This window comes from Lontra canadensis, unplaced genomic scaffold (genome assembly GCF_010015895.1).
Source record: "Lontra canadensis isolate GAN:19392208 unplaced genomic scaffold, GSC_riverotter_1.0 scaffold7, whole genome shotgun sequence".
Lineage (NCBI taxonomy): Eukaryota > Metazoa > Chordata > Mammalia > Carnivora > Mustelidae > Lontra > Lontra canadensis.
Window position 1 is genome coordinate 11,035,815 of NW_022631001.1, and position 24,769 is coordinate 11,060,583.

The 24,769-nt window shown below is 37.9% G+C and overlaps 1 protein-coding gene across 2 annotated transcripts in view; it reads right to left on the bottom strand.

Moving 5' to 3' along the window:
- Positions 1–24,769, bottom strand: part of TYR (tyrosinase) — a 134,794-nt gene that overhangs the window by 52,880 nt on the left and 57,145 nt on the right. For both annotated transcript variants that reach the window (XM_032852841.1, XM_032852840.1), the window contains one exon: positions 5,116–5,263. In XM_032852841.1, the coding sequence (XP_032708732.1) occupies positions 5,116–5,263 (148 nt within the window). The remainder of the gene's footprint in view (positions 1–5,115; positions 5,264–24,769) is intronic.

A 24,769-nucleotide genomic window follows, 5' to 3' on the forward strand; every position in this document is an offset into this window, starting at 1 on the left:
ATTGCAGAATGGATTTTAGGTAACTTCCCCTAATCTGCTACTTTATATTATCTTTTTATTTAATTTATGAGAAATCAAAAATAAAAACTAAAATATTTCAATATAGTTTTTAAAGGGAGTCTTTCTTTTTTTTTAACTTTATTTTATTTTATTTTATTTTTTTTATTTTTAAAGGAAGTTTTTCAAAGGAGCCAAGAACATGTCAGGGCCCTCAAATCTGATATTAATCTTGATACTACTTATGGGAACCTGTTCTCCAGCTTGGCTAAATAAAATTTCTTCATCATGATTTCCTCTATCTTAGGATTTACCAGTTTTGTTCTATAAGTATGACATACACTTCCTTTCCTTCCTTGTCATATCTGTAACTTTTCCTCATCTTTAAGAATAAATCAAAGGAGAGTCTTTTCTGGAAAGCATTTAATTTTCAAGGCAGAGTTAGGCTTTTCCTTTCTGGATTCATATACCTCTCATGTTTCTTTTATTGGCTGTACTACATTGCTATGATTGCTAATTTTTTTTTCTTTTTTGGAAGACGGCAAGCACCCAAGTTCAGGAGGTTTTATTCATTTCAACAAATAAAACAGGCATAGTATCTGACACGGTATATGGAATATAGTAAAAACTTAAAATGTTTGATGAAGGAATGAATTTTTTTTAATGAGTGAATTTTTTTTTTTTAAGATTTTATTTATTTATTTGACAGAGAGAGATCACAAGTAGGCAGAGAGGCAGGCAGAGAGAGAGGAAGGGAAGCAGGCTCCCCGCTGAGCAGAGAGCCCGATGCGGGACTCGATCCCAGGACCCTGAGATCATGACCTGAGCCGAAGGCAGCGGCTTAACCCACTGAGCCACCCAGGCGCCCAATGAGTGAATTTTTAATGAAAATGTTTTATCCTCAACCTAAGAGCAATCAGAAGGACAGTTATAGTTCAGATTCCCAGGAAGTTGTCCATAATGGTTAAGAACCTGGTTCTGTAGTAAGACTACATTGTTTAAAAAAAAAAAAAAAAAGACTACATTGTTTAGCTCTCAACTCTGTCCTTTGCTAGCTATATAATCTCCATATCTCTTTTTTAAATCTATAAAGTAGGATAATACTGGAACCTATGTTACAGACTTGGTGTGAACTGAATGAACTAGAACTTGTGAAGAGTGTAGAATAGTGCCTCAAATATAGTAAAAACTAAATGTATATTATCTTTTAAAATTGTTATATTGAGTCTATTTTCTGATTTTTTTTTTTTAAGTGGTAAAGAGAATTGGAATTAGCTTTCATCTTTCTTTTCCCAACATTGGCACATTTTGATGACAGACTACTTGGCACCTGAACGTCATGAGCTTCTCTTCCCATGAGCTTTGAGGCTTATTCCCTTGTTTTAGAGGCCAAGCTTGCATTTTCTTCTTCAGTTTATACTCCTCATTTGTGACTGGTCTCAAGGAAACGGGAGTTGTGCTTCTGATCCTTGAGTATTCATTCTTGTCTTGTAGGCCTGCTGCCCTTCAGGGCTCGGCTCTTATATCATCCTTGTTTTATGCAGCTTTCTAAGAATGCCTCCCATGATTGCGCATGAGTCATAATGTACTACCATGGCTTGCTTGTTTATATTTCCCAATAGACTATGCTTTTTCAGACTAGGGATCCTGTCTCACTATTGTTTCCTCAATGCGTATAGTCAGGTCTGATGGTCTAGAAACATGCTAAAATCTTAAGACATGTTCATAGCATTAAATGCTTATTACATTTTGCTTTTTAAGACTTAAAAAAAATTCTTCAGTTAAAATGGCTTCTCTGTAGTTCCTTTTGTAGCTGTGGCAAATGTAGCGCGCTAAGGTTTTTTTCCAATCATTTGTTTATTTGATAGAAATTGATTAGACATTTATTCATTGTAGGCTAGACAAAATACTGTGAGAAAAACAAATATAATACCAAGCATGAGCCTTAATTAGGTAGTTCACAGATTAGTGAGAGGGACGAAGCACAAATGAGTAACGACATAAATCAAGAACAATGTAAACGACGTGTCCTAAATGAAGAGTAAAGAGAGAATGTGGCATGAGTTCATAGATGGAAGAGTGGTGTCCTGGCCATTATTTTAATAACCAGCTGTCAGAATAAAATCCTTGATGTGCAGCATTTGCCAATTTTGTGGTATAAATACTCCCACCATGGTTAATTTCAGACTATAGCTTGATGTCCCTAAAGAAAAGTTGGGGAAAGATGTCCATATTAGATCTTGCTAGCCACTGTGGGCTGACTCCAGCACACTCTGGATGGGAGAGATGGTTACAGACAGGTATGGTCTGGGTCGACTTCATGGAGGAGGTGAAAACTGAAATAGTCTTAAAGTTGCCATAAAAATTAGATGACTAGGGGCGCCTGGGTGGCTCAGTGGGTTAAAGCCTCTGCGTTTGGCTCAGGTCATGATCCCAGGGTCCTGGGATCGAGCCCTGCATCGGGCTCTCCACTCAGCAGGTAACCTGTTTCCTCCTCTCTCTCTGCCTGCCTCTCTGCCTACTTGTGATCTTTGTCTGTCAAATAAATAAATAAAATCTTAAAAAAAAATTAGGTGACTAAAGGACAAGCATGTTCCGGGTTTGGAGAACGATATAAGCAATGCCTTGAAGCAAGAAAGAATGTGGAATATTTAGGCAAATATACTCAGCACGCAGTGGGTACCTAATAAATACATGTGTGAAGAGCAGAATAGTGGTGAATTGGCCATCTGACTGAGAAGAGTCTTGAGAGGAAAGTTCACGTGCTACGGTATTATGTGGCAATCCATGGTCTCTAGCCTTCCTAATTGTGCTTTTACTCCATACCTAGAATCTTCCTCAGCTTGGCTCTGTGGGCTGAGTGAGAAACTACTTGGTCATTTGTTTATTATTTTTCAGTTATTTTAATAACCATACAGATATCTAATTGTAAGATAGAATTAGCAGAGAATTCTAAGAGAGTAGAAAATTTTAATTTTCTAGAGTGACAGAGTCACTTAAAATCTATACATCTGCATAATGGCTTTATCTCTGTCAAACAAACATGCTTCTACACACTGAATTCAATTGTACTATTTTCTATAAAGACAGATAAAGGCAAGCTAGCTAAAGATCAACTTTTTTTTTTCTTATCTGTTATATAAATATGGAATTCTGTGGATTAGCAGGTGTCAGCAAACTTTTTCTATAAAAGGCCAGAAACTAAATATTTTCCACTTTGTGGGCCCCATGGCCTCAGTTGCAACTACCCAGCTCGGCCCTTATAGCATGAAAGCAGCCACAGACAAGTTATAAATGAACGACTGTGGTTTCAATCAATCCTGACTTACAAATAAATCAGAAGACAGACTGGGCCTATAAGCCATAGTGTGCTGATTTCTTGCTTAGAGCATCAAGGTGTCTAGGAATTCTAGAATTCTTTAAAGTTTATGGGACACTAAAGATAAAAAAATAATGCCAAGAATTCACAAGGACAATAGGATGTAAAAATGATTTCATAAAAAGAGTTCAATCTATCTTTTCTGATAAAATGTTTTTTCCAAACCTCCTGCTCCCTCTTTTCCATATGGATATAGGTAATTATGATATCATATTAATATCATAATTTTGGTGTTTATACACTTTCTTAAAAACTGATTTCTGAATGAAACGTGACTTGGGCTGTTACTTAATTGCTATAATATTGGAGTTGTCCTGCAGACAACAACAATGTGCCTAATAATAGTCCATGCTCATGGTTGGTTACTTTTTTATCTGATGTTGTGTCCATGTTCCTCGGGAAATGAGTGAGTAAGAAATGGGGACAATATGAGTAAAACATTTAATTTTCAGTTTCAGTTTCTTTATCTTTAAAACAGGAAAAACAGGGGTACCTGGGTGGTTCAGTAAGTTAAGACTCTGCCCTCGGCTCAGGTCATGATCTCAGGGACCTGGGATCGAGCCCCACACTGGGCTCTCTGCTCAGCAGGGAGCCTGCTTCCCTTCCTTTCTCTCTGCCTGCCTCTCTGCCTACTTGTGATCTTTGTCTGTCAAATAAATAAATAAAACCTTTAAAAAAAATAGGAAAAAAAATTTGTTGTATTTACCACAGAGAAGGAAAGTATTATCTTAATGGCAGATGTAAATCTGTGCCCTTTATACACTGGAGAAAATTACCTAAGAGGAGACAAAAAAGAAAGAAAAAAGAGCCCTACATTCATCTGTCATGATTCAATGCTTTACTTCCTCCTCTCTTCCTGAAGAACTCCAGAAACAGACAGCTGACCTTCCTCCAGGTACTTTCTCTTCTGCTATCATCACCTATGATTAAGTCTAAATTCTTTAAAGGTAAGGCACTGCACATGTAACAAAGAGGAAGAGGGTTAATAAGGGTAAAAGGGCTCCAGGAGAATTGAGGCACATTAAACAAGATGGCTGGGCCATATTGCATCGTGTCTGGAGAGCTAATCGTATAATGCTCAAGCCGATGGTTGAGATCAAAGACCATATCTACTTCTATGTGAAGGTCTGAGATTGGAAAAGAAGAAATAACATTGGCAGAGAGAAAGAAAATGTTTTGAAGAGAGATATAGCAGATCTATATCCTGCTGAGGTGGCCTTAGACCCCTTGGGCCAGCTCTGTGCGCCCACCTCTCTGAAACTACATGCTTGACCCCTGGCCACAGGACCCTGCCACCTTCAGAAGACTGCCCTTAGGCTTGGGAGCCACACAGTCAGTCTGGAATGGACTAGTGCCTGGAAGCTTTACAGCTCCTACCTCAGGGCAACCTGTAGCCAATGACTATTTGATACAGTAATACAAAAACTCAGTTCCCTTGTTTTCAGGCAAGACAAACTGAAGTGTAATTTCATACTCTACCAAAATCTGGCTGAGTCTGGGACATCAACTGAAACTGTACCCTTATTTGGCTTTTCCCCGCTTCTTACTGTGTTTTACCCATTCTCTTACTGGTTTCTCTTTAATAAAACATTTGCATCCAAATCCTTAGTTTCAGGGCTGTTTCTGGGAGAATCTGATCTGAGACAATAGACTACCATAATTTCTTAGCTTTCATGTAATAAAGTCCCCCTACATTTAACACCCACAAGCACATAATTTATGAAAAAGTGTCAACCAACCTGTCAACAAAGGCATGGTGAAGAAGAAAAATAGGATCGTTGGCAGATCCCTGTACCTGAGACATTGTTCCATTCATATAGATGTGCAGGGCATTGTGCATACTGCTTTGAGAGGCATCTGCTATCCCAGTGAGTGGACTAGCAAATCCTGTGTGCAAAAAGAAAATTGGAAAGAAAAAAGTCAGTTTGCATTAATAATTGAAAACCTCAACGCTTATCTCATTTGGTTTGTGACTACACGTGAGATTCTATTGAGATTGCTTATATTTTGGATGCCCACTGCTTATTTAATAAATCTTGGTGGAATGGAAGGCTGTTAATCTAGGTACAGTGGACTGATTAACTGGATGGAGTAAGTGGAGCCAATCGTGTTCCCTCCTCTTGCTTCTGCCCATTATATCTCCTTTAGTTACTTCAAAGTAATAGGACCTTTTTATACTAATCAGCATGGCCAGTCTCCCTTCAGTCTTTAATGGCACTTAGAGCAGATCTTTCCAGCCTGTTATGTATCTCCTTGCTTCCCAGCTCTGGTGGTTACTTTTAATTTTGGGTTCTGGTTCCAGAGAAAACAGAAAATTTGTGACCTTCCGCATCACAATCCAGCGGACATCAGGTCAGATTGTGTTTGATTTCGCAAATTATTCACTTCAAAATTAATCAGAGCTCCATTAAATGGTTCCTTTCATTGTATCAGGAATATTAATCGTGGGAGAATAATGATAATGTGAGCTATTACTTTCTGAATATTAATCATGTAAATGCTTTTTGTGGCATATGTCCTCCAATCTTTGCAGCAACTCTGTCAATTATTTCCATTTTAACTTTGATCAACTAAGCTTCAAGACCTGAGCTCTGGTTATTTTGTGTTCTCTTTCACACAGTCCCTAGGAAGAGGAAGAAGAAGGTAGCATTTCAGAGTCCATTCAGGCAAAACATAAAACATAAGTAGAACTCAGATTCAGAACCAGATAAGGAAGTCCCATTTACCAAGCTAAATTATAAGCAGCAACCTCGTTGGGGGATGCCCTTGGCCTAGGGCATATTATTAAATCTCAGAATTTAGAAATATCAAACAGAAACTGGAAGATGATGATTATAAAGGTAGGATATACACAGTGAAGGCACTTTGGGGCAGGGGAGGTCTAGCTAATTTTATGCAATTAGGATTATTTTGTTGTCAACCCGTTCATTTTTAAAGGGGCAGATCTTGACTTCTACATTTGATGCGTTGTGCTCGTCCACCATTGTGGCTCACAGTATTTCTGTCCCTCGGTCTGTGATTTTTTTCCTCTTCTTTTGAACCTTCTATGCTCATTCTCAGAAACCATGCTAAGCTTTGCTCCTACTAGGAGCTTAGCTTAAGAACATACACTTCCCTCCCCTCTCATTTATGAAACTTTTATGGTTATATACATAAGGTTTTTACTGTACGCAGAGATTTTTCTAAGAGCTTGACATGATTTTTCATATACCCTTCAGAGTGATCCTACAAATTAGGTACCCTTATTACCTCCATCACATCAGTTTGAAAAAGGGGGCTTAGAGAAGTCAGGTAACATATGTAAGATTTAAAAATAAATAAGAAAAATTAAGATTTAAAAATTAAATTACACAAGTAACTTGCAAGATTTAAAAATAAGAGATATTAGGAGGAGTCAAGATGGTGGAGAAGTAGCAGGCTGAGACTACTTCAGGTTGCGGGAGATCAGCTAGATAGCTTATCTAAAGATTGCAAACACCTACAAATCCAACGGGAGATCGAAGAGAAGAAGAACAGCAATTCTAGAAACAGAAAATCAACCATTTTCTGAAAGGTAGGACTGGTGGAGAAGTGAATCCAAAGCGACGGGAAGATAGACCGCAGGGGGAGGGGCCGGCTCCCGGCAAGCGGCAGAGCAACGGAGCACAACATCAGGACTTTTAAAAGTCTGTTCCGCTGAGGGACATCACTCCAGAGGCTTAACCGGGGTGAAGCCCACGCGGGGTCAGCGTGGCCTCAGGTCCCGCAGGGTCACAAAGGATCGGGGGTGTCTGAGTGTCACAGAGCTTACAGGTATTAGAACGGGGAAGCCGGCTACAGAGACAGAGCCAAGGAGTGAGCTCACAGCTCAGGTTTACCTTGAACTGCTCGCAGGCTCAGTCAGCTCGGAGCGCGGCCGGAGGCCAGGGTGACGGGAGCAATTGGGCACTGTTCTCTGAGGGCGCACTGAGGAGTGGGGCCCCGGGCTCTCGGCTCCTCCGGGCCGGAGACTGGGAGGCCGCCATCTTCATTCCCGTCCTCCGGAACTCTACGGAGTGCGCATAGGGAACAAAAGCTCCCAAAAGCAAACCCGAGCGGATTACTCAGCCTGGCCCCTGGTAAGGGCGGTGCGACTCCGCCTGGGGCAAAGACACTTGAGAATCACTACAACAGGCCCCTCCCCAGAAGATCAACAAGAAACCCAGCCAGGACCAAGTTCACCTACCAAGGAGTGCAGTTTCAATACCAAGGAGAGCAGCGGAATTCCAGAGGAGGAGAAAGCAAAGTACGGAACTCATGGCTTTCTCCCCATGATTCTTTAGCCTTGCAGTTAATTTAATTTTTTTTCTTTTTCAATTTTTTTTCTCTTCTTCTGCTAAATTTTTTTAACTTTTACCCTTTTCTTTTTTAACGTTTTTTAACTAGTTTATCTAATATATATATATTTTTTCCGTTTTATATTTTTCATTATTGGTTTTCTTTTTTTATTTGTTTCTTTTTTCTTTTTTCTTTTTTTTTCTTTTTTTCTTTCTGAACCTCTTTATATCCCCTTTCCCCCTCCCTCATGATTTGGGATCTCGTCTGATTTGGCTAAAGCATATTTTCCTGGGGTTGTTGCCACGCTTTTAGTATTTTACTTGTTCCTTCATATACTCTTATCTGGACAAAATGACAAGGCGTAAAAATTCACCACAAAAAAAGAACAAGAGGCAGTACCAAAGGTTAGGGACCTAATCAATACAGACATTGGTAATATGTCAGATCTAGAGTTCAGAATGACGATTCTCAAGGTTCTAGCCAGGCTCGAAAAAGGCATGGAAGATATTAGAGAAACCCTCTCAGGAGATATAAAAGCCCTTTCTGGAGAAATAAAAGAACTAAAATCTAATCAAGTTGAAATAAAAAAAGCTATTAATGAGGTGCAATCAAAAATGGAGGCTCTCACTGCTAGGATAAATGAGGCAGAAGAAAGAATTAGCGATATAGAAGACCAAATGACAGAGAATAAAGAAGCTGAGCAAAAGAGGGACAAACAGCTACTGGACCACGAGGGCAGAATTCGAGAGATAAGTGACACCATAAGATGAAACAACATTAGAATAATTGGGATTCCAGAAGAAGAGGAAACAGAGAGGGGAGCAGAAGGTATATTGGAGAGAATTATTGGAGAGAATTTCCCCAATATGGCAAAGGGAACAAGCATCAAAATCCAGGAGGTTCAGAGAACCCCCCTCAAAATCAATAAGAATAGGTCCACACCCCATCACCTAATAGAAAAATTTACAAGTCTTAGTGACAAAGAGAAAATCCTGAAATCAGCCCGGGAAAAGAAGTCTGTAACATACAATGGTAAAAATATTAGATTGGCAGCAGACTTATCCACAGAGGCCTGGCAGGCCAGAAAGAGCTGGCATGATATATTCAGAGTACTAAATGAGAAAAACATGCAGCCAAGAATACTATATCCAGCTAGGCTATCATTGAAAATAGAAGGAGAGATTAAAAGCTTCCAGGACAAACAAAAACTGAAAGAATTTGCAAACACCAAGCCAGCTCTACAGGAAATATTGAAAGGGGTCCTCTAAGCAAAGAGAGACCCTAAAACTAGTAGATCAGAAAGGAACAGAAACAATATACAGTAACAGTCACCTTACAGGCAATACAATGGCACTAAATTCATATCTCTCAGTAGTTACCCTGAATGTTAATGGGCTAAATGCCCCAATCAAAAGACACAGGGTATCAGAATGGATAAAAAAACAAAACCCATCTATATGTTGTCTACAAGAAACTCATTTTAAACCCGAAGACACCTTCAGATTTAAAGTGAGGGGGTGGAAAAGAATTTACCATGCTAATGGACATCAGAAGAAAGCAGGAGTGGCAATCCTCATATCAGATCAATTAGATTTTAAGCCAAAGACTATAATAAGAGATGAGGAAGGACACTATATCATACTCAAAGGATCTGTCCAACAAGAAGATCTAACAATTGTAAATATCTATGCCCCTAACGTGGGAGTAGCCAACTATATAAACCAATTAATAACAGAATCAAAGAAACACATGAACAATAATACAATAATAGTAGGGGACTTTAACACTCCTCTCACTGAAAGGGACAGATCATCCAAGCAAAAGATCAACAAGGAAATAAAGGCCTTAAATGACACACTGGACCAGATGGATATCACAGATCTATTCAGAACATTTCATCCCAAAGCAACAGAATTCACATTCTTCTCTAGTGCCCATGGAACATTCTCCAGAATAGATCACATCCTCGGTCCTAAATCAGGTCTCAACCGGTATCAAAAGATTGGGATCATTCCCTGCATATTTTCAGACCACAATGCTCTGAAGCTAGAACTCAATCACAAGAGGAAATTTGGAAAGAACCCAAATACATGGAGACTAAACAGCATCCTTCTAAAGAATGAATGGGTCAACCAGGAAATTAAAGGAGAATTGAAAAAAGTCATGGAAACAAATGATAATGAAAATACAATGGTTCAAAATCTGTCGGACACAACAAAGGCAGTCCTGAGAGGAAAATATATAGCGGTACAAGCCTTTCTCAAGAAACAATAAAGGTCTCAGGTACACAACCTAACCCTACACCTAAAGGAGCTGGAGAAAGAACAAGAAAGAAACCCTAAATCCAGCAGGAGAAGAGAAATCATAAAGATCAGAGCAGAAATCAATGAAATAGAAACCAAAAAAACAATAGAACAAATCAACGAAACTACGAGCTGGTTCTTTGAAAGAATTAATAAGATTGATAAACCCCTGGCCAGACTTATCAAAAAGAAAAGAGAAAGGACCCAAATCAATAAAATCATGAATGAAAGAGGAGAGATCACAACGAACACCAAAGAAATACAGACAATCATAAGAACATATTATGAGCAACTCTATGCCAACCAATTTGACAATCTTGAAGAAATGGATGCATTCCTAGAGACATATAAACTACCACAACTGAACCAGGAAGAAATAGAAAGCCTGAACAGACCCATAACCAGTAAGGAGATTGAAACAGTCATCAAAAATCTCCAAACAAACAAAAGCCCAGGGCCGGACGGCTTCCCGGGGGAATTCTACCAAACATTTAAAGAAGAACTAATTCCTACTCTCCTCAAACTGTTCCAAAAAATAGAAATGGAAGGAAAACTTCCAAACTCATTTTATGAGGCCAGCATCACCTTGTTCCCAAAACCAGACAAGGATCCCATCAAAAAAGAGAACTACAGACCAATATCCTTGATGAACACAGATGCAAAACTTCTCACCAAAATACTAGCCAATAGGATTCAACAGTACATTAAAAGGATTATTCACCACGACCAAGTGGGATTTATACCAGGGCTGCAAGGTTGGTTCAACATCCGCAAATCAATCAATCAATGTGATAAAACACATTAATAAAAGAAAGAACAAGAACCATATGATACTCTCCATAGATGCTGACAAAGCATTTGACAAAGTACAGCATCCCTTCCTGATCAAAACTCTTCAAAGTGTAGGGATAGAGGGCACATACCTCAATATTATCAAAGCCATCTATGAAAAACCCACCGCAAATATCATTCTCAATGGAGAAAAACTGAAAGCATTTCTGCTAAGGTCAGGAACACGGCAGAGATGTCCGTTATCACCACTGCTATTCAACATAGTATTAGAAGTCTTAGCCTCAGCAATCAGACAACAAAAAGAAATTAAAGGCATCCAAATCAGCAAAGAAGAAGTCAAACTATCACTCTTCGCAGATGATATGATGCTATATGTGGAAAACCCAAAAGACTCCACTCTAAAACTGCTAGAACTGGTACAGGAATTCAGTAAAGTGTCAGGATATAAAATCAATGCACAGAAATCAGTTGCATTTCTCTACACCAACAACAAGACAGAAGAAAGAGAAATTAAGGAGTCCATCCCATTTACAATTGCACCCAAAACTCTAAGATACCTAGGAATAAACCTAACCAAAGAGACTAAGAATCTATACACAGAAAACTATAAAGTACTCATGAAAGAAATTGAGGAAGGCACAAAGAAATGGAAAAATGTTCCATGCTCCTGGATTGGAAGAATAAATATTGTGAAAATGTCTATGCTACCTAAAGCAATCTACACATTTAATGCAATTCCTATCAAAGTACCATCCTTTTTTTTTCAAAGAAATGGAACAAATAATCCTAAAATTTATATGGAACCAGAAAAGACCTCGAATAGCCAAAGGAATATTGAAAAAGAAAGCCAAAGTTGGTGGCATCACAATTCCGGACTTCAAACTCTATTACAAAGCTGTCATCATCAAGACAGCATGTTACTGGCACAAAAACAGACACATAGATCAATGGATCAGAATAGAGAGCCCAGAAATAGACCCTCAACTCTATGGTCAACTAATTTTCAACAAAGCAGTAAAGAATGTCCAATGGAAAAAAGACAGCCTCTTCAATAAATGGTGTTGGGAAAATTGGACAGCCACATGCAGAAAAATGAAATTGGACCATTTCCTTACACCACACACGAAAATAGACTCAAAATGGATGAAGGACCTCAATGTGAGAAAGGAATCCATCCAAATCCTTGAGGAGAACACAGGCAGCAACCTCTTCGACCTCAGCCGCAGCAACATCTTCCTAGGAACATCGCCAAAGGCACGGGAAGCAAGGGCAAAAATGAACTCTTGGGATTTTATCAAGATCAAAAGCTTTTGCACAGCAAAGGAAACAGTTAACAAAACCAAAAGACAACTGACAGAATGGGAGAAGATATTTGCAAACGACATATCAGATAAAGGGCTAGTGTCCAGAATCTATAACGAACTTAGCAAACTCAACACCCAAAGAACAAATAATCCAATCAAGAAAGGGGCAGAAGACATGAACAGACATTTCTGCAAAGAAGACATCCAGATGGCCAACAGACACATGAAAAAGTGCTCCATATCACTCGGCATCAGGGAAATACAAATCAAAACCACAATGAGATACCACCTCACACCAGTCAGAATGGCTAAAATTAATAAGTCAGGAAATGACAGATGCTGGCGAGGATGTGGAGAAAGGGGAACCCTCCTACACTGTTGGTGGGAATGCAAGCTGGTGCAACCACTCTGGAAAACAGCATGGAGGTTCCTCAAAATGTTGAAAATAGAACTACCCTATGACCCAGCAATTGCACTGCTGGGTATTTACCCTAAAGATACAAACGTAGTGATCCGAAGGGGCACGTGCACCCGAATGTTTATAGCAGCAATGTCTACAATAGCCAAACTATGGAAAGAACCTAGATGTCCATCAACAGACGAATGGATAAAGAAGATGTGGTATATATACACAATGGAATACTATGCAGCCATCAAAAGAAATGAAATCTTGCCATTTGCGACGACTTGGATGGAACTAGAGGGTATCATGCTTAGTGTAATAAGTCAATCGGAGAAAGACAACTATCATATGATCTCCCTGATATGAGGGAGAGGAGATGCAACATGGGGGTTAAGGGGGTAGGAGAAGAGTAAATGAAGCAAGATGGGATTGGGAGGGAGATAAACCATAAGTGACTCTTAATCTCACAAAACAAACTGAGGGTTGCTGGGGGGAGGGGGGTTGGGAGGGGGGGGTGGGGTTATTATGGACATTGGGGAGGGTATGTGCTATGGTGAGTGCGGTGAAGTGTGCAAACCTGGCGATTCACAGACCTGTACCCCTGGGGAAAAAATATATTATATGTTTATAAAAAAAAAAAGAGAGAAATTAAGGTTGGGGCACAAGCTTGTTTTCTTCTAGCGCTCAGGCTCTTTAATATGCAATGGTTTACTGCTTTTCCTATGTAGCAATAAATCCCATATCATGGAAGACAAACTTCTGTATAGCAAGGTCTTTAAGCTTTTACCCTTGATAACACCAAAGGAAAGTTTTAAGACCACATTTTATATATGTTCTCACATACTGTTAAGTAGATCCAGATTATTTTAATCAAAATTATAAAGACTTTCAGAGGATATAACTTCAGATATATTGCAAGTAGTTCAAATGCAAAACTAAAAATATAATACCATGTTTTAAAAATGTATCCACCTCATTCACTATATCCATATCAAAAATACCTAAACAAACCCTATTATCATGTTTAATTTTATGAGGTTTCCTTTTTGGACTTCATCTCACATTCTATTTTCCCACAGAAACATTCCTAAATATTCTACAAGATATGCATGATTAAAAAAAAAACAACTTCTCTGGGGCGCTTGGGTGGCTCAGTGCGCTAAAGCCTCTGCCTTCAGCTCAGGTCATGGTCTCAGGGTCCTGGGATTGAGTCCTCCATCGGGCTCTCTGCTCAGCGGGGAGCCTGCTTCCTCCTCTTTCTCTGCCTGCAATGAGCTGAGAGAAATAGTAGGTACTACTGAGGAAGCCTCCATTTGTGCCAGATTCTGTAGCTGGTTGAGCCTCTACCTTCGGCTCAGGTCATGATTCCAGGGTCTTGGGATCAAGTCCCACATTGGGCTCCCTGCTTGGTGAGGAGTCCAGTTCTTCCCCTCTCTCTCCCCCTGCTTGTGTGTGCTCTCTCTCTTTGTGTCATATAAATAAATAAAGTACCAAAAAAAAAAAGAAAAGAAAAGAAAAATATACTTGGGAGGAGGACCTAGAAATAAATTTCTTTAACATGTTCTGTACCATGTATCCTATAGAAAGTCTTGGTGAACCTGCAGTAGTGTCTATTCCAGTTTGAAGGTACTGCCATAGAGAAAAGATTTTTAGAGCTCTGAGGACCTGACTTTAAATTCTGTTACTAGCTTTTGTCAAGATAGCTATCTTTTTTTGAGCCTCAGTTTCTTCACTGGTAAGAGAGGGAATAATTAATGCCCATCTGGATTCTGATGAGGAATGATTTTGATTGCCAGTGTGATACAGCTAGTACAGAATCTGGCACAAATGGAGGCTTCCTCAGTTGTACCTATTATTTCTCTCAGCTCATTGCATTTGATCAATGGATGCTTATCATGAAAGCCACTAACCAAGAATATGAGACACTCTCACTGCATAAAATTCTCTCTTGCCACAACTACCCACCATCAGGACCCATCCTAGCACAGGACACCTCTCCCCTTCCTAAACTCCATGGCTCTACAGACCCCACCTGCTGCATGCCCTCATCCAAAGTTATGGTGATTTTAGGAAGTGGGATTACATTCCTATCAGAGTTCTCGGCAAGGCTTAGTATTTCTTTGCTCACTTCTTTGGCTAATTTGCCAGATATTGCATCTGGGAAAGCCTCCAAAGTTATTAAGAAAAGGCATCTGAATTAGAAGCACATAGAGTTTGTCAGACTATTGTGATATGCTCAGAAATAGTTCAAAGATACAGGTTGAACAAACACCCAACATCTTTGTATAGGAACAAGATTATTAAATAGATAATCTTATTATATTAACTCTTTTAAATGAACTGTGCGTATCTTGTTTCTTCAAATAGACTGGAAATGTCTTAGGAGGAGGGACCAAATATTTCGCTTTGATTTTCCACAAAGACAGAGGCTCTCACATCTTTGTATTTGAAAGAAAACCAAATACAAAATATGTTTAAATCCTTCACTTACACCAGTCTATAACGACTGGGAATAGGAAAGATACATTTCTCTCCATGAAATCTTTTTTTTTTTTTTAATTCAATTTCTCTCCATAAAATCTTAAGGGACCCTCAAAGAGCTCTACTCTGCTGCTTGTTAAGAGACAAAATAGAGAAAATGTCATGGACTTGAATAGTGTGAAGATTCGAATAAATGATTCTCTATTTTACTTCACACAATTCATTTTTTGGCCAGTAAATCACCTTGGAAAAATAAGAAAGGATTACACTAATATCAGTAGGTTCTCTTGCTGAGAACTTAATTCTCTTTTGGAAGAGCAAGTCAAAGAGGAAATTCCAGGCTGAAATAAAAACAGTTTACACATCAAGCTTTTGAAATATCTCTTATGTATGTGATCTCGTTTTAATTCCTGGGGTTACGTGACATAAATAGTATCATTGTCCCAATTTACAGATGAAACAACTTAGATAACTTTTTTTTTTAAGATTTTATTTATTTATTTGACAGACAGATCACAAGTAGGCAGAGAGGCAGGCTGAGAGAGAAAGGGGGAAACAGGCTCCCTGCTGAGCAGAGAGTCTGATGCGGGCCTCAATCCCAGGACCCTGGGACCATGACCTGAGCCGAAAGCAGAGGCTTAACCCACTGAGCCACCCAGGGGCCCCAAGATAACTTCTTATATAGAAGTTATACATATATTACTTACCACATCTAAATTCAAGCTAGTCATGGAGGGAATCAGGGAATCGAAGCTAGCTCTGATTGGTTTCAAACCTGTGATTTTCAGTACACTGCAGTTGGGTTGTACCTGTGCTGACTTGCTGATTCACCTTGGAAGCCCCTTTTTCCTATGGACTAGCAAATGAATTTATGAGCTTGCTCTTTACTTGTATTAACAGCAAGATCCTGAATGGGTGGCTGCTTAGCTCTTGTCCAAGAATTCCCCAGGATGGGAAGTCCTGTAAGCCAGCATGGTTCTTGTTAGCAGTTGCAGATGCCAAAATGGCTCCCAGTTTTTCATGAAGGGCAGTGACAGTTGCCCAAAGTACTCTGGGTTAGGCCTTCAAGTCTGCCTGCTGCGTTCCTATGGGAAGTCAATAACCACAGTTTCTGGCTGATCCTAACAACACAAAACTTCAGCTCGTCAATCCGTGTCTTTTCTCTTTCATTTCCTCCCCAATAGTACTCTGGAGAGTTTTTCTGTTTGTTTGTTTGCTTGTTTGTTTTTTAATATTAAAGCATCTCCCCAACCCTTGGAGATTGAGATTTAATTGGTAGAGATTGGGGCTCAGGTACTTGGAGTTTTAAAAACACCCAAGTGATTTTAATGTGAAACCAGGGTTGAAATTCACTGATTTAAGTTAAATTGCTTTCCATCCTCCAAACTTGAGCTCACAGTTTAAAAACTTTGCCTCTGAATGTATTATTCCCTTCACTTGAAATTTTCTCCTCCTATATTCTGGAAGCCCAAAAAAGGTTCTGCCTTTAAAATAACATACCACACACTTCTGCCTTAAAATATTTTCATGTTGTAGTGCCTGGTGGCCCAGTCAATTAAGCCTCTGACTGTTTTGTTTTGTTTAATTATTTTTTTTTCAGTGTTCCAAAATTCATTGTTTATGCTCCACACCCAGTGCTCCATGTAATACATGCCCTCCTTAATACCCACCACCAGGCTCACTTAATACACCCCACTCCCCTCCCCTCCAAAACCCTCCGTTTGTTTCTCAGAGCCCACAGTCTCTCATGGTTTAGACTCTTGACTTCAGCTCAGGCCATGATCTCAGGGTTGTGAGACTGAGCCCCGCTCAGAGTGGAACCTGCTTGAGATTCTCTCTTACCTTCTCCCTCTGCTTCCTCCTGCTTATGCGCGCTCTCTCTCTCTCTCTCTTAGAAAAAAATAAATTTAAAAAATGAGATAAAATATTTTCATGCTGATAACCGCTCCAACATGTACCCTTGAAAATAATGTTTAAAAAAATTAGCAACAACTACATGGCAGGCGCTGAATGGGCATTTTCACATACATCGTCTTGTTTAATTCTGTATGCTCCTTTCTAGGAAGTTGGGTTATAGATGTTACACTTCATCATGCCTAGTAGATTTTGAAATGTGAAAAAGTACATAGTTAAATCTTCAGAACATAGTATATTTATTTGATTTAATTTTATTTTCAGTGCATCTCAAACCTCTTTTAATAGTAGTGATATAAATGGATTTTATATAAATGATATAAATTCAGTGATATAAATGGAGAGAAGAAAGCAAAAAGATAGACAAAGGTATGTTAATGTTTTTGAAGATTGAAGCAAAGTGACTGTCTGGCCCTGGCTACATTCCCCCTAATTAGTCTCCTAATGTGCAACTTAATTCAGGAACTATGAAGTGCATAGCCTCACAAGGTTATACCCAATGATTTTGAGGGGTTGTATTTCATGGCTGAGTACTTTTTTTTTTAAAGATTTATTTTATTTTATTTATTTGACAGACAGATCACAAGTAGGCAGAGAGGCAGGCAGAGAGAGAGAGGAGGAGGCAGGCTCCCTGCTGAGCAGAGAGCCCGATGCGGGACTCCATCCCAGGACCCTGGGATCATGACCTGAGCCAAAGGCAGAGGCTTTAACACTGAGCCACCCAGGCGCCCCATGGCTGAGTACTTTAACAAAGGCTTATACTTTAAACTACTTACAACAGAAATACAATATTGCAGATCAAAAAAAAAAAAAAAAAAAGATCTTGGCTGTAAGCAGGTCCCTAGGTATAATGGAAGCATTAACTTTCAATCCAATTTCAAGATTTCTCAAATAAAGTTCTAGTTCTACAACCATAAATGTAATTAATTAGCATTTATGTTTATTAGAAAATACTTTTAATTTGACTCAGGAAATTCCTTCAGCAAGAGGGAATGGAGCAATGAAGCAAATGGAGCAGGGGATGATGGTTTCTTACCATATAATTATTAGATGGATAGTTAAGGTCACAAATGCTCAACAAATTCCATGGTTCTCAGAAATATGGTCCCAGAGCCAGCAGCATTAACCTATAAATTTGTCAGAAATGCAAATACTCTTGCCCTCCAGAGAACTATTGCAAATGAAATGAGTGGGATTTACCATTTGCATCAACAAGTCTTCAGGCAATTCTAATGCACACTAAAGTTTGAGAACCACGGCTTTAATTATTTTCGTTGTTTATACAAAGACTATGGGTAAGTAGTCATAGTCATCTCCCCAAACTCAACAAAAGAGAGAAACAGAGTTATTTCATGTGTCATCACTTTAAATTGTTTGTTGTTTTCAATATCAGACTAATTTCACCTGTTAGTAACTCAGTGTGTGGGTGTTGTATATGTGCATGCATGTATGTGATCATTTTCTTTACATACATGTTATAAATACACAACACATATATAATTTACTTTATCTCATTATTTTTTTCAGCATTTCTTAGATCTTATCTCCAGTTTATAGACACATCAATAAAATGATTTTACACATCAAAGATAATTGTCCATTTCTTCATTTAAAATTTGTCTGAAACTTATTTTTAAGGAAAATTTTATAGTTGGTTTCTATATTCTAAGATTAGATTTGTGTGTTTGGCAAGACAGGAATACTGAACCACAGCAGAGTCATTTAGTTCACCAAATTGTACAGACTGAAATAAGCAAAGACTTTTATAGACAAAGTGTTATTCAAGCTGTATTATCTTTCCTGTTCTTCACTTATGACTGAATTGATAGTAAGTGGCACACTTGGTATATTTCACTGGGTATGCTAAAAAATTGATGGCATACTAATGCTAGCGCCAACTATTTTCAAAGCAAAGGTATGGTAACCAACCATCCTGGTCCTTGTTTGCCCCACACTTCTGGTTTTAGCGCTGAAAATCCTGTGTCAGAGATGCGACAGGTTTCACAAGCATGCAACTGAGTGTTCCCCACCCAGAACTGCCCGTACTTGGCTTAATGTTCTGCTGTTGCTACCTAGAAATTCTTAATATTTTTTGAACAAGGTGTTCCATATTTTCATTTTGCATTGGGCCTTGCAAGTTAGATAGCTAACCCTTGTCCTGGGAAACCCCATAATCCTAGTCAAACAGAGATGGTTAGTCACCCTGCAAAGGTTCTATATAACAGTTTGTCATTGGCGTGACTTAATAGAACAATTCTGTGAAATACAAGTTAAATGATTTAAATGCATCCTACTATCTTACTTATGCCTTGATTTTTAATTAGGCAAGATCATTTTCATATGCAAGTCACAGATTACCTATATATCTATGACTTTCTATAATGAATATTTTAACATGTTTGCATTATATTTTATAGTTCGCAAAAACACTTTCAGGCACAGTTTCTCATGGGACATTCCCAGTAGTACGTTAGCAAAAGATTAATAACCAAATCTTAAAGATTTTATTTATTTAAATGACAGACAGAGATCACAAGTAGGCAGAGAGGCAGGCAGAGAGAGAGGAGGAAGCAGGCTCCCTGCAGATCAGAGAGCCTGATGCGGGGCTTGATCCCAGGACCCTGGGATCATGACCTGAGCTGAAGGCAGAGGCTTTAACCCACTGAGCCACCCAGGTGCCCCAATAACCAGATCTTAGAAGGGAAATATGGGGAAGGGGCAGAATACGTTTTTTTGTAACATCTGTCAATTTTCATGGTGTAAATATTCCCATGATTGTTAATTTCAAGGTATCAACTTGATGTCTTTGAGTAAAGAGTAGAGAAAAGATACTTCAGCTATCACCGTAGACATGAGTCAGCTCCAACATGTGACTGGATGTTCCTCACGTAGGGGAGGTAGAATAGGTACCACCATGCTTCCAGTGCAAATGAAAAGTTTGTGGCATCTAGGTGACATTGAAGATCACATGCTTTTTGAGTGGTGAATGCCAAAACTATCTCTTCAATGTTCTCATTCTAAATTCCGTGTTCTTCCCCTTATGCCATTCTTTCCTTCTCATCATTCATATCTATATATTTGTGTGTAGGAATTATTGTCATGAATGTACGAGAGCATCAAATAAAGTTAGTTGTAGGGAAGCAAAATTAATAAAGATTCTACTTACGTTAAATTAAAGGTAAGTTTTCTTTAGTTGAAGTATATGTGACATACAATATTACATCAGTTTCAGGTGGTCAACACAGCAATTCTGCAAGACTATGTCATGCTATGCTCACCACAAGCATGGCTACCATCTGTCACAGTACAACATTATTGTTGTACACAGTTGTATACAGTATAACATTATTACAGTACTTCTGACCATATTCTCTGTGTCGTACCAAGGTAATTATTGTTAAGATACCTTTGATTAAAATCACTTGAAAATATGATTGAATCTTTCACAAGTGTGTTTGCATTTTCAACCTCCAATTTCAACTAGAGGCTTGTGCTTGCATATCACAAAGCTTCCTCTCCACAATTTAACTATAATAGAAACATGATTCATATATTTTACTCACCTTTGTTGCTACTTAGTTACCACTTGGCAACAAAGATTTTTGATGTTACAGCACTTTCGATTTCTGTGTGGTAGGCACGAGGCTGTTTTCCTAATGTTCTTATGGAACCTAATCCTCATAGTAACTCTGTAAAGAAGATATCATCAAGCCCACTCTCATGTGGGAAAACTAAGATGGAAGAAAGTATGGTGGTTTATCCAAAGTCAATCAACTGGTAAATGGCAGAGTCAGGATTTGGGCTAATTATCTATTAGATTTCAATGCTCTGTTCTTAGTCATGCTGTAACTCTTAGTTGATATAGAGCTATCAGTTGTACTAAAATATAAAATCACTGACATCACAACACATTTTCCTAGTTCCAGCAGTATCCTTGTTTCCTTTAATTCTTTTCAGTGAAAAAGCTGAGACATCTGATCCAGCCCAGTTTTCCATAATATTCTCTTTCAAGATTGAGAATGCCCTATCATGGTGGTTCCCACTCTCCCTCTTTCTTTGGATGAGTACTTTATAAGCTTCTGATCACAGGACTTCAGATCGTATACAGTTAGCTGAATCAATCAGATTCCTGTCATAAAACACAGAAGGCTGGCATTCTCTGGGAGTGCCACCATTACAGAAGGCCAGATGTTTACCTCCTTAAGCCCCATGTTTGTTTCTGTCAAACTGAATTCCCTTACTGAATTTCAGAAGTTTGTAGAAGGGTTTAATTCCATCTCAAAGTCTGACTTTAAAAGTCATTTTTAGTAGAAAGTACTATCATGTTGTTATACTTTGGATGTCAACTCAGTTTAGGGTTAATACTCCCTGGAATAATTTTTGTCCACTGGAGATCTAAAACACTAGTCTACTCCATTTCTTAGAATTTGGTTTGTACATGGAGCTAGAAAATAAGCATGCAAGTCAGTAACTTTATTATTTAGCAAAATTTTCCCATTACAGAGACTCTTCTAAGTAATTTATAAATAGTAACCCATGTAATAGCCACACAAAGTAGTATTGTGATTATCCTCACTTTGGAAATAGAGGATTTCAAGTAAAGACAGATTAAACTTACCAAGAATCATCTGGCTATAAGTGACAGTATCAGAATTTTAACCCAGGCAATCTGATTCTTAACCTCTACTCTCTATTTCCTCTAAAACTTTGTTTCTTTGTTTGAACAACTTGGGGACATAACCTCCCCTGTTGATGATCTGGTTTTGCTGCCTATTATCTGTGTGACCTGGTCAAGTTATTCTGAACCTCAGTTCCCTCATTTCCAAAATAAGTGTAATAATAAAGGTGGTATGAAGCTTTTGAGAGGAACAATTAAGATAATGGATCTGAAAAGTTTTTAGGAGTAAAAAGTAGGGCTATATTGACACCAGCAGTTGTTATTAATTATAAGGAGTCTCTGAGAATTTATAAGACTATTTTGTTAAGATATTGGAAAGAGTTTGTAATTTTTCCCATTTTATTTTTCATACTTTATCTGACTTACTCCAACTCATCCTTGAAAATATCAGATCCTCAAACAGAGTATCTCTAACATAAACACTTGGTTAGATCCTTCTATTTAATAACAATTATACTTCCTTCTTCTTAATAGTTTATTTTCTTTGGATTAAATTTATGTATTCATGGTCCAATTTTTAATCAGACTGTAAGATCCAAGAAAGAAGGATCTGCATCATATTCAAGAGTCATTCCTAGGGTACTACACAAAGTTGATGCTTTATCTACTTTATCTATTGAATAAATAAATACATTATTTTTTCCCCTTTTCAAACATGTAACTCCAGTTGCTAGCATAATTTTAAAATAAGTTAAGCTAAAAAAAAAATGAAGTCAGTTAAGCTAAAATTCTTAGAATGTGCCTCTAATATTCCTGGGTTTATGATAGCGTGCGATGGATCATGGCTCTGAATCTGGCTTTTATGTTTTTATTGAATAGGCCATTCTCTCAATATTCTCCTGATGCAATAAATAACTGTATATAGAGAAAGGGTCAAGGAGCTTGTATGAAAAATAGTTATGGTGTTGTTCCACCTGGGAGAGATAACAGTAGATGTTAGGAAAGAAGAGAGGGGTGATATACTTCATTGAAAAAAACACATAAATTAAAAAAAAAGAAAAATCACACAAATAGAAATAATTATTCATCCATAGGTCATGGGATACATTTTGAGAGATGGTATTGAGAAAGAAGAATATATAATTTTTTAATGGCTAGGGAGAACAGAATTTCATGGCCTTCTTCTACTTGGTGGAAAATGGGATAAAGTAGGAAAATATTGTATAAAGGTTGGTGGGAAGAAGAAAGCAATGGCAAGTGAGAACAGATAAATTAGGAATTGAGGCTTCAATGTGACTGAGCCACCCAGGTGCCCCTGAAATGAAGATTTAGAATGTCTAGATGTTGGGAGTCGAGGATGGTAGAACTGCACTACCAATCCTGAATTATCTATTTCTGTTGAAGTTTCATGATAACAAAAAAAAAAAACAAAAAAAAAAACCCCAAAACCAAAACCAAAACAAAACACAAAAAACCCTGTCTTTTTTAAGCTGCATTATTTGGGTTTTCTTTTTACAATATTTTAAAGTGAGCACTAATAAAGGGAAGGAGAAATAAATAGATTAACTCAGCAATATCTTATGGAACTAATGACCTGTAGAATCTTGGAAGGCATACTTAGAGAGTAGTTGCTTTTGGCTTCTTATCCTTAATTATCATATTTCAAGTATCTCTGCCTATAAAACTAATCCTTTTTATCAGTATATTCTCTTCTACTTATTTAAACACTCAGATGATAATTCTAAGTTCATTAATGTTCAAAGCTTCTATTGATAACTCAATTACTATGAGACAACTATCACAAGATTCTGAATTTACTGGAGGATGAAAAATAAAAATAAATAGAGTTTGGGTTAAAATTATTGATAAAAAGATAATAGATTTCAAATACTATGAATAAATCTTTAAAATTATTTTCTTCATGGGCATCTGGGTGGCTCAGTGGTTCAGCCTCTGCTTTGGCTCAGGTCATGATCTCAGGGTCCTAGGATCGAGTCCCGCATGGGGCTCTCTGCTCAGCAGGGATCCCGCTCCCCTCGCCACCCTGCCTTCTGCCTGCCTCTCTGCCTACCTGTGATCTGTCAAATAAATAAAATCTTAAAAAAAATAAAATAATTTTCTTCATCACAGTATAACAGAGGCTTCCCATATTTAACAAACGATTCTTATTTGAGACTCAAATGAACACTTGGAGATAGGTAGTACAGATATATTACTTCCATTTTGTAGATGAAACAGATGTGCTATGTGAATGTAAATAGCTTACCCAGGGTCTCATGTCTTGAGTTCTAGGGATCTCTCTGCAAGGATGGTAGTATACTTGTCAAATTTCTAAACATTTCCAATTGAGATTAGGAGCTCAGAATTCAGTATTGATTTTGGATTCTAGCTCTGCCACTTATGATTGATGTTGCTATAAGCAGATGACCTTGCCTTTCTGACATACTCTTTTTTTAAATCCATGAAATGGGGATAATAAATAAAACTTACCACTTAGGATAACGTTGATAAAAGGTAGAAAAAAATGTTTACTAAAGTACCTAACATTTAGTAACCTCTCAACAACTGTTAGCTATTAGTTTTTTTAAGTTTTAGTTTTAAGGGAGGATAGATTTATAGCATAATAAAAATGTACAACCCTAGGGAGTTCCATTTAGATTATTATTTTATAATTTCCTTCTCTGGAGCACAATATAATAAAAATTGGATGGCATCCCTAGAGTTGTATAAGTAGCAACCTTAATGAATTTTTTAAAAGACCTTGATAGTTTTTATCTCACACATACTTGGCATTGTAAACAATCTACTACTTCACATGTTTGCCCCTGGATCTAGCTAAAGCTCTATTATAAATTTCCACTGAAATCTATAACCAATGAACTAAATAATCACTTTGGGATATTCTCCCTTTCTTTTTAAAAAGTTTTTATTTAAATTCCAGTTAGTTAAAACATAATATTAATTTCAGGTGTACAAGTTAGTGACTCAGCACTTCCATACAACACCTGATACTCATTGCAAGTGCACTCCATAATCCTTATCACCTGTTTTACCCATCCCTCCCATCCAACTCCCCTTTGGTAACCATCAGTTTGTTCTCCATAGTTAAGACTTGGTTTACCTTTCTCTCTCTCTTTCTTCATCCCATGTTTATTTGTTTTGTTTCTTAAATTCCACATATGAGTGAAATTATATAGTACTTGTCTTTCTCTGATGGATTATTTTGCTTAGCATAATAATCACTAACTTCATCCCTATCTTCACAAATGGCAAAATTCCATT